The 15,141-nt window shown below is 38.5% G+C and overlaps 1 protein-coding gene across 4 annotated transcripts in view; it reads left to right on the forward strand.

The window, feature by feature from the left end:
• Window positions 1-15,141, forward strand: part of MYOF (myoferlin) — a 109,122-nt gene that overhangs the window by 92,849 nt on the left and 1,132 nt on the right. For 2 of the 4 annotated variants that reach the window (XM_073353867.1, XM_073353868.1), the window contains 13 exons: window positions 1,241-1,339; window positions 2,405-2,530; window positions 5,436-5,591; window positions 5,724-5,815; window positions 6,819-6,989; window positions 7,643-7,791; window positions 8,057-8,196; window positions 9,930-10,018; window positions 10,111-10,206; window positions 11,372-11,513; window positions 11,916-12,015; window positions 13,260-13,453; window positions 14,699-14,808. In XM_073353867.1, the coding sequence (XP_073209968.1) occupies window positions 1,241-1,339; window positions 2,405-2,530; window positions 5,436-5,591; window positions 5,724-5,815; window positions 6,819-6,989; window positions 7,643-7,791; window positions 8,057-8,196; window positions 9,930-10,018; window positions 10,111-10,206; window positions 11,372-11,513; window positions 11,916-12,015; window positions 13,260-13,453; window positions 14,699-14,808 (1,664 nt within the window). The other 2 variants (XM_073353870.1, XM_073353871.1) reach the window with 2 other exon arrangements.

Genomic DNA, 15,141 nt, shown 5'->3' on the forward strand with positions numbered 1-15,141 from the left:
TATAATGGCATAGTGCTTTCTTGTAGGTCAAAGCTCCAGGTAGAAACCAGTACATTAACTTTGTATTCTGGCTTTGGTACTTTTAAGGGGGTGGAGGAGGGATTTGTAACTTTTGAAAAACATCAAAATAAAATGCTGCCTGCACTTTGTGACCAGAATGAAAAATTTAGGAAAATTATGCAAAATGGAAATGTAAGCTTCCACATAGTCCAAAAGTTATTCAAAACAGATTTGTTGATTTGAGTAACACTAATCACTTCTATAAATGCCACAATCCTTTCGTATTTTTCATAGTTTTTATTCATTGTAAACATAATACTACCTACATTTTTTTCTTGAGTGATTATTTTTTAGAAATAACAGGTGACTTTCACTGTCTAATCCCTATAGAGTTAGATACACAACATATCTATGATAAGATACTGATAAAATAATTGAAAGAAACTGTTAAAATTATTTCCTTGCTCACTATAATGGTGCAGCACTAGGACAATATACATTTTTTTTTTGCACACTGTTGTGAAGTATAAGGGGAAAGAAAAGTGAGGGAGGTAATAGTTTCCAGAATTCATTGATGGTTTCACTACTCCTTCCTAATGGGCATATCCTGTAGACTTTACTCTGACAAAACTCCCCTTGAAGTCAATAGGCCAGATCCTCCGCAAGTGTAAAGGCAGCATAGCTATATTGACTTTAGTGGAGTGATACCAATTTAACCAGCTGAGGATCTGGACCAATATAATTCTAACTGTATCAGTATTATTGAAATCAATGGGAGTTTTACCAGTCTCCGGACTGATGTATTTAACTCCCATACAAAAGAATTTTATGACCTGTTTACTCTAGGTATTATGAATAAATTAAATGTATGTAATTTGAAGGAGAGTGAGTCACCACAGTATCTAGAATTCATTGCAATAGCCAGTACGCATAGATTGCTGTGGCGAGGTACATATTCAAGAAGAAGGGCCAGGCCAAGTAGTACGTGCTGCTGTAGGCAGGATGCTAGACAAGACAGACCATTGGTAAGATCCGGTATTGTAATTCCTATGCGTTAAGACAGACAGTTTAGCCCTAACTTTAAATTTCATTGCTCTCTTTTTGATTCAGACCTTTATTATTATTTGAATAATAGTTTTTGTTATACATTTAATTAGTCATTGCATCTGTCTTATAGATGATAGAAAGAGACTGGAGTTCATTCTTGTCTACTACTAAAATGGATTTTTCTTTTTTTAAGGAAGAAGAAACTGTTGATTGGTGGAGCAAATTTTACGCTTCAACAGGAGAGCATGAAAAATGTGGACAATATATTCAAAAAGGATATGACACTTTAAAGGTACTATATAAAAAAATTGAAGGGACGTGTTTTGGTAGGTCAAAATATTCTCTCTTTTTGACATATAATTATTTTTATGTGATTGTTAGTCTCCAAAACAAGTCTTGTCTTTTCACATTGCCATAATTGTAAGCAATCCAACCTCATCGTAAGTTTCATCTGCCTTCTCTCCAAAATATCATGCTGTGCATAACAGAACTTGAACAGTGAAACTGGTGGTTTTTGCACAGCCCCTAAATGGATTGGAGTCAATCTCCCATTTTCACCTGGTCAAAACAAGAGACATATAGATGTCTATCTACCTGATATGTTGGTTTATAAATAGTTAAGTATGTCAATACCAGACGCAACCACAAATAAATGCAAGCACATAACTGCCTGTAATTATTTTGGGCATGCAAACAAGGAAGCCAAGATAAAGATAAGACCCTTAATATCCTTCTGATTTTAATATTAGTAAGGAAAGTTGTGACTCTTCCCAGATCAAATTTGTCACTATTTATGCCAAAGGGCATGTGAGGAGGAGAGGGGAAGGGAGTAAAAGGTGTTCCAGAAAGGTCTTGCAGTTTTTTCCTTTATTGACAAGACACAGATATTAATGTCTTGATCTTGCACCATTGATCTCAATAGGAGTTTTACCATTGATTTCTTTGGAGAAATGCTCAGAAGCACATTGATGGAGTCTGCAGTTCTGTATGTTTAAATTAATATTTTTCTTGGTGCATTGGTGTAAGTTGGAGCCAGAAATATCCTAAGACCACTCCCACTTTTTCATGTATACACCTATGGGGGCACAAGTGAGTTTGAGGTTGTGGAATGCAGTTGATTCAGGTTTTGATTAAGACACAAGTGGGGATTGGCAGCACGAGAAACAACTCACATTTTCCAAATAGATTCTGTTCTTCTCCCCCTGTAAAGAGGTAAGAGTGCAAATAATACTGAATGGTTTTGTGCCCTAACATCTCCTAAGTGGAGTACAGCTTTGCTACACCAAAACGACGCGAGCTATTTAATGGACCTGGTGAATGTGTTAAATTTTTAAATGTCACTTCAATTTTACTTTAGGTATATGATTGTGAATTGGAGAATGTACCTGAATTTCAGGGCCTGACAGACTTCTGTGATACATTTAAGCTGTACAGAGGCAAATCAGAGGACAATGATGACCCTTCAGTGGTAGGAGAATTTAAGGTAAAAAAAAAAAAGGGGGGGATCCTATTGTTGTACCAGAAATGAAAAAGTAACCAAATGCTGGATGTAGCCCTTTGAATGTATCACTTGCAAATACATTGAGACTACTCCTGTGCCAGACACATTCTGTTTGATTCTGAGAGATGCGCTGCACCCACCACTCCTACTCAAACTCTGATTCAGCAAACCACTGAAGCATGTGCTTGAATACATTCCTATTCAGCAAAACACTTTGAGCTTGCTGAAGTCCCACTGACTTCCTTAGGACATAACCATGTGTATAAGTGCCTTGCTAAATAGGAATGTTTGCCTGAGTGGAAAATGCAGGTACTCAGAGCCTCTAAGGATCAGGCCCTTTCCTTTCAGTGGCATAGTGGGGGAACAACATAGCATATATCCCCCTCCTCCAGAGATACTTGCATGTTAATTCAGAGGACCAATGCTGCACGGGCATATGTTGAGAAGCATGTTATTTTCCCATGGTGACTGCTTAGACAGGAAGCTGCCCTAATACTGTGGTTTTGAAATAATAGGTTTAAAAGAAAAAGTTCAGCTAACCCCTCCCCCCGCCAAAAACCATTCTGCTGTATCTGTTAAAAATACATTTTACATTATTATATAGTTAAAGGAAATAACAGGCCAGATTGTCAACTAGAGTGAATAAGTTTAGCTCAATTGGAGTTCAATGGAGGAAGGCCATTTCACATCAGCTGAGGACATGGTATGCAGTCTCTATTTTAATATAATGAAGGCATATAAAGTGAAATTCTGGCCTCACTGAAGTTGATAGCAAAACTTCCATTGACTTTCAGAGGGGTCAGGATTTTACCCATAATGTTTCTCAGTCAGGTGTACTTTTGGAATCGAATCCGAGACAGCTTATGTACTCCATTCTGCACTCTTTTTGTGGCTTTGTTCACAAATTATAAAGGTAAACATTAGGGCTGTCAAGTGATTAATCGCACTGTTAAACAATAATAAAATACCATTTATTTAAATATTTTTGGATGTTTTCTACATTTTCAAATATATTGATTTCAATTACAACACAGAATACAAAGTGTACAGTGCTCACTTTATATTTTTGATTACAAGTATTTGCACTGTAAAAAAACAAAATAAATAGTATTTTTCAATTCACCTCATACAAGTACTGTACTGCAATCTCTTTATCATGAAAGTTGAACTTACAAATGTAGAATTATATACAAAAAAACTGCATTCAAAAATAAAACAATGTAAAATTTTAGAACCTGCAAGTCCACTCAGTCCTACTTCTTATTCAGCCAATTGCTGAGACAAACAAGTTTGTTTACCATTGCAGGAGATAATGCTGCCCACTTCTTGTTTACAATGTCACCTTAAAGTGAGAACAGGTGTTCGCATGACACTGTTATAGCCAGTGTCGCAAGATATTTAGGAGCCAGATGTGCTAAAGATTCATGTCCCTTTATACTTCAACCACCATTCTATTTGACATGCGTCCATGCTGATGATAGGTTCTGCTCAATAATAATCCAAAGCAGTGCAGATAGACGTATTTTCATTTTCATCATCTGAATCAGATCCCACCAGCAGAAGATTGATTTTCTTTATTGGTGGTTTAGATTCTGTAGTTTCTGCATTGGAGTGTTGCTCTGTTAAGACTTCTGAAAGCATGCTCCACATTGTGTCCCTCTCAGATTTTGGAAGGCACTTCAGATTCTTAAACTTTGGGTCAGTTAGAAATCGCACACTGATTCCTTCTTTGCATTTTGTGAAAACTACAGTGAAAGTGTTCTTAAAATGAACAGCATGTGCTGCGTCATCATCAGAGACTGCTATATGGGAAATATATGGCAGAATGTGGGTAAAACAGAGCAGGGGACATACAATTCTCCCCCAAGGAGTTCACTCACAAATGTAATTAACAATTTTTTTTTAACGAGCATCATCAGCATGGAAGCATGTCCTCTGATATGATGGCCGAAGCACGAAGGGCCATACGATTGTTTAGCATATCTGGCATGTAAATACCTTGCAATTCCAGCTACAAAAATGCCATGCAAATGCCTGTTCTCACTTTGTGGTGACATTGTAAATAAGAAGAGGGTGGCATTATCTCCTGTAAATGTAAACAAACTTGTTTGTCTTAGCAATTGGCTGCACAAGAAGTAGGACTTGTAGGCTCTGAAGTTTTGCATTGTTTTGTTTTTGAGTGCAGTTATGTAACAAAAAAGATCTACATTTGTAAGTTGTACTTTCACGACAAAAAAATTGCCCTATGGTACTTGTCTGGGGTGAACGGAAAAATACTATTTCTTTTGTTTATCATTTTTACAGTGCAAATATTTGTAATAAAAATAATATACACTTTGATTTCAATTACAACACAGAATATAATATATATGAAAATATCGAAAAACATCCAAAATATTTAATAAATGTCAATTGGTATTCTATTGTTTAACAGTGCAATTAAAACTATGATTAATCACGATTCATTTTTTTGAGTTAATCACAAGTTAACTGTGATTAATTGACAGCCCTAGTAAAAATATTTTCAGTGTGATTTATACACAGAAGGAAACCAGCAGAGGTATCTTTGGAATGGTGAAATACACATAAACACACTGGGCTAGATCCTCAACTGGAGTAAATCAGCATAGATCCACTAAAATCAAAAGAGCTACACAGATTTAAACCAGCTGAGGATCTAACCTTCTACACATTACGGGCTTGATCCAAAGCCCACTGACATCAATGGGAAGACTCCAATTGACTTCAACAGGCAAGATCAGGATCTAATTTTTGTGCGCATATGCAAAGCAGTCCCTCCCTAAAGCAGGAGATGGACAAGATAAACCTAGCAAAAGGTCTCCTCTGTCTCTATCTTGTATGATTCTCTGGTACATATTCTTTTTAGGGTTCCTTTAGAATCTATCCATTATCAGATGATCCTGCTGTACCAGTTCCTCCTCGTCAATTCCGTGAGTTACCAGAGAGCGGATCTCAGGAGTGCATTGTGCGAATTTATATCGTTAGAGCCTTAGCTCTCCAACCCCAGGATAACAATGGGCTGGTGAGACTCTTTACTTTTATGAGGTTCAGGAGCTAACTTTGTGCTTAAGAACTCAGTGATACCAAGAAAAATTGGCACACGAAAAAAAAGTAATTACCTAACAGTATTGTTTCCCATCTTGTTTCCATACAGTGTGATTCTTATATAAAAATAACCTTAAGTAAAAAAGTAATTGAAGACAGGGATCATTATGTTCCCAATACTCTCAACCCAGATTTTGGCAGGTAACTCATTTTCTGATGGTTTTTTATCTGGTGTTTTCTAGAGTGTTTTTATAATCTCTGTCCATGAATAAATCATCACGTCACCATCATACCTTCAGTTCTACACTGCACTCATCTTATTTTTATGTATTTTCTAAACTCCCTGACACCCTATTCACAATTGGATGCTGGCTCTTTATTAGGGCCCACTTTTATAAAATTCTGAGCATCTCCAGAAATATGCCGATCCCCCTGCTCTTCTTTTGAAGTCAATGGAACCTGCATGTGCTCAGCGCCTCTATGGATTTAGGTACTTAACTTTAGGCACCCAAGTCTGAACAATTTGGCCATAATTTTTAAGACTGTAAATGTGTTTTCACTGTACATATAAAGAAGTGCTCTATATATATTGTGAATTGCTAATAGACATCTACATTGCTTGTGAGTTTTCTTTAATTTATAACAATCTGAAATCTGCTAGAAAGTATGTGTGATGGGGACACAGTGTGACTTGTATAAGAGAGTGTATGTCTCAGATGTTTTGATATTTATGCCACCCAAAACCACAAATTAGATGAAGAAGTTTTGCAAAGAGGAAACTGAGAATAATCATCACAATTACGGATTGGCAAGGTGAAACTCTTAACGTTTCTGCGCATACAAAAAACATGGATTAATAACAGTGAATTCTGCAAAGTAGCTATCAGGCCCCAGACAAGGGTCTTTAAAGGGCATTCCCTAAACTGTTGATAGCTGTTGTCTACGTTCCAACTCTGGCTGCATGTGATTACAACGATTCTAAAAAATCTGCAGGAGGCATGGGTAGGATCCTTAAAGCCACAGTACTCATATGAACACATACAGATTTAGTAATGTGTGTAGGCACACTGCAAAACAGCAATGGTAACTCTAATTTTAGGTCTATCAGCACCAATGGTATTTCTTTAAATTTCTTAAAAAATTACTACTTCTCAGAAATGAACTTTCATGACCATTAATATTTAACTGGACCTTGTACATTTAGAATGTATGAACTCAGCTGCTTCTTGCCTCAAGAGAAGGATCTGAAAATTTCAGTCTATGATTATGATATACTGACTCGTGATGAAAAAGTTGGTGAAACCATCATTGATCTTGAGAACAGGTTCCTTTCTCGCTTTGGAGCTCATTGTGGCATACCACAGCAGTATTGCATGTAAGTCACGCTTTTGTCTCCTCAAACATTGTGCCAGTAAAGTAAGATCTCCAATCATTGAAAAAGCCAGGCTTTCTTCACTATCGTTTGGTTGTAATAGAAAATGCTAAGGACTCTCTGCTACCTGTTTTGTGTACCTGTAGAATCATTTACATTCTAAAGAAAAACTGCAATTTTTTAGAAAGAGTCTGCAAAAACTGTTACTCCACACATTCTTAGGCAGATTCTTTCTTTAGATGCAGCCTTTTGTTAGTGGATACAGAGAGAGAACATGTAATCCAATTATCTGACAAACACAGGGCATTCAATACAGAAACATGAGTTGCATGAAGATGAATTTGCTGTAACGATTTCTCCTTTCCCAATATATAGAGATGGGTCTTAAAACAACACATATGAGTAACTTTAACTGACCTTGAATGAAGAAAAGGAGTACTTGTGGCACCTTAGAGACTAACCAATTTATTTGAGCATGAGCTTTCGTGAGCTACAGCTCACTGAAACCTGACCTTGAATGGAATTTTATCTTTATAAAACCCTCACTAATACAGCAAAGTCAAATGGCAAAATTTCGCTATCGCATTTTTTATATTTTTTAGGGGGAAACCAGTATATAGTGTACTAATTCCAAGATGTGCTCTATTTCCTAAAAGCTCAGGTGTAAATACCTGGCGAGATCAACTGAAACCAACACACATGTTGCAAAATATAGCCAGGTTTAAAGGCTACTCTCCTCCTATCCTCTCAGAAAATGGAAGCAGGATTAACTATGGAGGACAAGACTACACCTTGGAGGAATTTGGTGAGCTCATTGCTATTTATTGCATGTTTATCTCTTTTGAATTCACAGATTTACAGAAATAAAAAACTTTAAATTATAACAATGTGAAGAATAAGAGTAAAAAACAAGTACATTTTGTACTAAAGTTTGCATTCTCTCTCTGCATGGACAGGTAAATACAAGAATGGTTGCAGTTTGATTTTGAAAAGTATGAATACAGTCAATTACTAAATGCAATTCTGGGTCATGAATTCAGCCCTTTTTCAGTTCTTTCTTTTTATTTCAGAGACTAACAAAAAATTGCATCAGCACCTTGGGCCGAGTGAAGAGCGTCTAGCCCTTCATATCCTTAGAACCCAGGGCTTGGTCCCTGAACATGTGGAGTCAAGGACCTTATACAGCACCTTCCAGCCCAACATCTCACAAGTACTATAAACTGGTTTCACCTTTGATTTCTGCGATGCAGAACGCTAGCATGCCTACATTTATAGCACATGGTTCTACTATAATTGGGGGTGGGTGAGGGAAAAAGGGTAGCACAGAGTAGTATTGTGCCCAGATACTAGGGCATGGTCACATTAGGAAGGGATTACATAGAATGGAATTTTATTCTGTTGTGATCACCCCAGATGGACTTATCACACACCAAAGGAGTGGGAGAAGGGAATTAACATCTATTTGCAGGGACCGTACTGAGTGCCACTCCAATAGCAAGGGAGTGAGCCTAATCCAGTGGTTTGGAAGTCATCCTTTTCCATTGATACCAAACTTGTTACCATTGCGAAGTTCCACCAGGTTGATAAATTTGCAACCATAAAGGCTCTTAGTTTGAACTGCCGGTACCAGACTGTGTTCCCACAACTGGAAAATCTTTTATCTCACAAATAGAGCTCATGACAGTGACAACCAGATTATCCACCACACAGTCAAGAAACTAACTACAAGACAAGAAAGTAGCTAAGGGGATGGTTTGCAAAGCCTCCAGAGAGGCTGTTTCACCAGGTTTGTGTGTGTGAATTTCATTGTGTAGGAGTGAAAGGAGGGGAGGAGTTTTTGTGCCAGTAACATTTGCAAAATTTCTTCTATTTTCACAGCAAACTATTTAGTCTGATAAAAAGCTTGAGAGAAATGCGAATCACAGTGTACTAATAAGGACTAACAACGCATTCATTCAGTTCACCTAGGGTGAAACCCCATTCAAGTCAATGGGAATTTTGCCATTGACTTCAATGGAGCCAGGATTCTACCCCAAGTGTCTATGCCAGTTTCATTCAGGGTAGACTGTGCTGGAGGGTCCTCAGATGTAAAGTCCACTAGGACTGCCAGGGAAATGCACTGGTTGATCCCATCCCTGCTGCAGCCTCTGCCCCCTCATGGAGCCCCCAGAGGACATTAAAACTGGCTTGCCCCAGGGGAACCCTCAAGGGGATTATTGGTGCAAATTCACCTGACTTTACTTGACAGTGGATCCTCTTCAGAGTACAGTGACCCGTGTTGGCATAGCAAAGTTTAAATTGCACCTTCTTGTGCCAGCGGGATGAATCGAGCCCTTACTCTCCAGCATTCACTAATTACAAGTAGGTGCTCTATACAGCAAGTCCTACATCCACCAAGAAAGGCGTTCATGAGAGGCATTGGAGAGAATGTATCGCTTCTTGTTATGGTTGAGGGGTTACTGACAATGAAATAGACTTTCAGTGGGAATAGAGCAGAAATCTACTATGGTCACATTTTGGCCTTTTAAAACTAATAAGGAAGATAATCTCGTCTAGCTAAGAAGTGCTTCAAGGGTAGGGACCTGTTACCCATGCAACATAGGCCATCTGCTCTAAAACATGAGGCACATTTGTAGGGCCACATAATGTCATAAAACAAAATAGCAATTGTGAGTCCTATGATTTCAAAGTTTGTACAAACTGAGGGCCCAACCTTGCTCTGATTAAGGACAGTGGGAACTTTGGTATTGGTGTTAGTAGGAGACGGTCTTGGCCCCAGGACTGCTGCTAAAATTAGTTCTAGAGGCACTTACAGACTTCTGGGCACCATCTCAGGCTCTGCACAGCCTAGTATCCTGGGGTTCAATCAGAATTTTCACACCTGCATGTTTTTTAAACATGTAACCAACAAAAATTCCTTACTTGACTTCTTCACAAATGCAGGGAAAGCTTCAGATGTGGGTGGATGTTTTCCCCAAAAGCTTGGGACCTCCTGGCCCTCCCTTCAACATCAATCCCCGCAAAGCCAAGAAGTGAGTAGCTGTGCATTGGTTGTGCACTGTACAGACCTTGGTGCACAGACTGGGCCAATTCACTCTCTTTCCCCAATCATCTTCTCTCTCAGGTACATCATGCGGGTGATTATTTGGAACACAAAGGATGTCATTCTGGATGAAAAAAGTATCACGGGGGAAGAAATGAGTGACATCTATGTGAAAGGGTAAGGGTGCCCTCTCTCTGACCTGCTCATGTGAGGGTATTTAATGAGATCTTTAAAATGTCTAAATCTTACATCCAGTACCTGTAATAAAACCACAAATAAAATAATCACATGCAAAGCCCAGCGCTGGCATGGTCTAAGTATAACTTCCGGGTTGTGAGATAAAGCCTAACTAAATAACCAGTAGTGTGATAAACTGGAAGTTGATTCTAGTTGGAAATATGTCTACAGATGGGAAAGGATTAAAACTGTAACTTGGTGCCTGTATCTTAACACCTGGCAATCCTGGTTATTGAGAGTTTCCTTGACTACCAGCTAATGGAGGAAAGGGTGCTGAAGTGGGTGAGTGTCTCTCTCGAAATTCCATTCTGGACTTGAGAAAGTTTAATCAAAACTGTTATTTCCATGATAAGTTTTGATTTAGACAAATCTGCATTTTCCGACAAAAAAAATTTAGTCAAATTCCTGAGCAGCTCTAGTAATTAATCTGGGGCACTCACTGCCATAAGATCTCCTCAAGGGCTACACGGCAGCCAGGAGGTCTGATTCCCAGATCGTGTGGACATACATGGACTAGCTCTGCTCACATTAGTTTGCTAAAATTAGCAGTGTAGCAGTGGCAACATGGGTAGCGGTTCAGGCTAGCTACCGGAGTACAGTCTCACCCAACCCCCTGGGGACATACTTGGGCAGCTAGCCTAAGTTGTCACAGTCACATTGCTAACCTTGCATGCTATCTCTCACAAGTACATCTACCCTAGCTGGGAATCACACCTTCCAGCTGCTGCGTAGACATAGCGTATGGCTAAGTAGGATTCACAAAGGATTAGGCATTTATTAGATATGAAAATAAACACATTAGATAGGAAAAAAGCGTATTAGGGATAAACAGACTCATGCTCCACAGCTACCACTAAGTACTAACAGGATATTGGAGAGATGGACCAAAGGTTATTTTAGGATGGCAATTCCTAGATGTTCTTATTTACACTGCTGAAATGGGTCCAAACTGAAAGGGCCAAAAATGTGTGCATCAGTCTCCAGCGTTTTACAATACAAATCCTATACCTCACGTTTGTAATCACTGCAAAATGTTGTTGCAATATAAACAAGCACTAATAAGGTTAGCTGCATACCGTTAAATATAGTTGCATTTTACTTTCAGCTGGATGCCTGGCAATGAAGAAAATAAGCAGAAAACAGATGTGCACTATAGGTCACTGGATGGTGAAGGGAATTTTAACTGGAGATTTATTTTCCCTTTTGAATATCTTTCAGCTGAGCAACTCTGTAAGGTCTCTAAAAAGGTGCGGTTTCTCTAGATTTCAATATAAAGAATTCATATACTCATTAGTCTGTAATAAAGCATTTTGAGCTAAATTCTGCCCTCAGTTACATTTGTCCATTAAAGAGTTGTATGTGCATAGCTGAGGGCACAATTGGGCCCTGTAAGTTGATTTTGCACAGTAAGGGAACCGGCCAATGGGCCTTACTCAAGCAAACTGCCATTGAGCTCAATGGGTACAAATCGGTCCTTAGTTACGAGAAGCAACTCCCAACCCAGTAGGAGTTTTCTGTTGGCAACGAGGGCAGGATTGGGTCCTAAAATCCACATGTATGAAATCTGTTGGTAAGATCAGAATGCTACTTTGCATTTTCAATCCATAACACATTAAAGATGTTTTTAACAGAAATTATTTTATTCTTAGGAGCATTTTTGGAGTCTCGACAAAACAGAATTCAGAATCCCACCCAAAGTGATCATTCAGATATGGGATAATGACAAGTTCTCCTTGGATGACTACCTAGGTATGACTTTCACAGCTAAGAATCATCATCATTGGAAAGTGAGAGATCACAAATGAACATTTGCAAGTTGCAGCAGAAGGACCAAATTTTCAAATGGACCACTACCAAGTGTCCATTTGTGCACGTATATTTTTGTATCCTAATACCCCTTGTGCATGCAGTTTTTGTACACCATCATTTGTCATCACAAATGATGGTATTTGGACACAAAAATTCTTCAAGCAAATCAAGCTCTGCTGTTTTTCACTCATCTAAAGTTGTATTGTGTGTACAAATGGTAGCGTGCAAAATCTGGATGGGCAGATCATTTGTGCATGAAAAGTTGCATGCACACAAATGGAGGCAGGGTGGAGGCCCTCTTTGAAAATGTAGCCCTTTACATATCTTCAGATTGTTCATTCAGAGGGAGAGGTGATTTGATTAAGACTGCCTTCTTCAGAATCCTCGATCTCAGTGTTGGTATTTCCTGCTGAGTAATGTCAGCATTTCTTCACTATTTAACATACTGAAAAAATCAGACTCTTTGTGCAGTGCACAGTATACCAGACTTCCTTACAGAACTACTCCCCCCAACACTCTGCCATTTGAATTCTGATCTGAATTTTGCTGCTTGAACCCAAGTGGAATCTTGAGGCCAGATCCTGGAATGCACAGAATACAGATCAGGAGGTGTCATGCAAAGGCATTGTAAAGCTCATCTCCAATACTGCTGCTACACTGCACAGGGCTGACCTCCCTGCACCGTGTTAGAGTAGCCCTCAGGATGCTCTGAGTTTATGCTGTGCTGCAAACAGCTACAAGGAGCTGAAAACACAACTGAAAATTGGCTCTCTCATGCTGCTAAAGTACTAAATCATATCATTCAATACCAGAGATGTGTGCGTGATGTTTTCTTTAATTCTGCCCAGTGAGTTTTACTGACAGCACCAGTTTAAGACTAACAGTGTGTGTGTTTAGGAGTCCTTACAGGGCTCTCACTTCCCAGACATACACCTGGATCAATGCACTTTAGTCCTGGCCAGCAGCATTCTTGCTATTCTACTTCACGGCTTATTGTAAGGAGAAATCACCATATATACCATATGTTTAATGTTTTAGATGTACAGAACATATGTCCACAAGGGTCAGACTGAAACCAGATAAGTCATTTCATGTATGGTCCTAGTAAGATTTGACTGAAACCACTATGCTGTTTGGCCAGCTGTGTTATACAAAATGCTTTTCTCTTTCACTTTCTCGGGTAGGTTTTGTTGAACTTGATTTACACAACACAGTTATTCCAGCAAAAGTTCCTGAAAAATGCAGTATAGACATGATTCCAGAATACAAGGCAAACAACCCTCTCAAGGCTCCCAAGACTGTCTCACTCTTCGAACAGAAATCCATGAAGGGGTGGTGGCCATGTTACAAAGAAAAGGACGGCTCGCGTGTTTTGGCAGTACGATTATTTCCTTGTATAAAGTACCTCACTTGTTATGCTTACTCCCTGTTTTTTCCGATGATACTTGGACTCCCCTGCAGCTGAGCTCCTTTGAAGATCTGAATAGCTTTAGTGGGCATTAAGCTTTCAAGCTTATAGACAGATGGACCATTGGGGGTATTAATACACACAGAACGTTTGGAAGATTTGTTTGGTGGGGAAGTTAAGTACTTTAAAAGTACTTTTGAATGGTTTTAGTATTTAATATTAAGTACTTCTTAATCTCACATAGAATTCAGAAAAATATTGAACTAGAATCATTCTGGTTATATCCCCATTAAAGCCACTCAAGTTATTCTAGGGATGAGTTTAGCTCATTATGTCTGACTAGGAGTAGTTGGCTCCTTTGTACATGTGGAGTACAGTAAGGGGGAAAGCTTGAAACCAAAGCTTTTTATGACAGTGCAAATATAATTTGTAGTTAATGAAGCCGGACTATTTGCTTGAGCATCAGGCCAATAAAACTGTAAAGGTCAGTAACTATACCTGGCTCATGAGGAACTATTTTTATCCTTTAACTGCGTAAAGGTGGCTAAGGGTGTGATTCTTCAAATGCTTATGCACAAGAGCAGCTCTAAACAGTAGTAGTAAAACTGAATTCACAAGATTACTCATATGAGCAAGTGTTTGCAGGCTCAGGCCTTACGAACGTATGTTTACCACTGGCCTCTACTGATTAGAGTATCAGACTTTTTCAAATGTATCCGATTATTTCTTTCTAATGACTTGCCTATAAACCCTAATACTGGGATGAGGTAGATGATGAAAATATAACTATTCACCAATACTGAACTGATTTTTTTTAAATGTTTCCAGCAGCCTTATATAGGGTGAGATTTTTATTAATTATGAAGAAACACAGACCTGGGCTTGTCATTGGAAGAAAAGTTGAATTTTTTCTTTCACATTATAAACAATACATTTTGCGGATATGAACCAAGCATATAGCTTGGAATCCGCCCTGGGGATGGATTACCAAACACATGCTGTATGTGTCTACATTTTTAACTCCAGATTGGGATGTTGTAACATTGTCATAATCCAGAAACACATTTTGAGGTAGCAACTGGAGGAAAATAAGAAGAGGGAGCTTATCCAAAACTGTACAAGGAGATTTAAAGCCAAAACAAACACTTTACATGCTGTTTAAGTAAAATGTTTATATGTGATGTCATATGTTTAACATGTCTTCATTTACTGAAGGGTAAAGTTGAGATGACTCTGGAAGTCCTCAACGAAAAAGAGGCTGATGAAAGGCCAGCTGGTAAAGGAAGAGATGAACCCAACATGAACCCCAAATTAGACCTACCAAAGTGAGATATATTTTTTTCTTTAGTTACTTTGAAGGATACTGCGAGACCCACATACAAACTAAAAAATATTGTTTACGAATGCCACATTTGACAAATGATGCTTCAGATGTCAGCTGTCAGCTGTAATTTGCCAATCTTTATAGATAGAAGGCGATTTTGTTTCTATCTTACAGTTCTTTCCATATGCATCCGAATAAAAATGCAACATATTTTCTGTATAGTTGTGCAAATTTAATGAAACTGTCTTTTAGACAAATCAATTATCTATCTTTTTCAACTCTATATAGTTAATTATTAATTGAACTGTGACATTAATTCTCGCACTGAAGTATT

This window comes from Lepidochelys kempii, chromosome 7, assembly GCF_965140265.1.
Source record: "Lepidochelys kempii isolate rLepKem1 chromosome 7, rLepKem1.hap2, whole genome shotgun sequence".
Classification (NCBI taxonomy): domain Eukaryota; kingdom Metazoa; phylum Chordata; order Testudines; family Cheloniidae; genus Lepidochelys; species Lepidochelys kempii.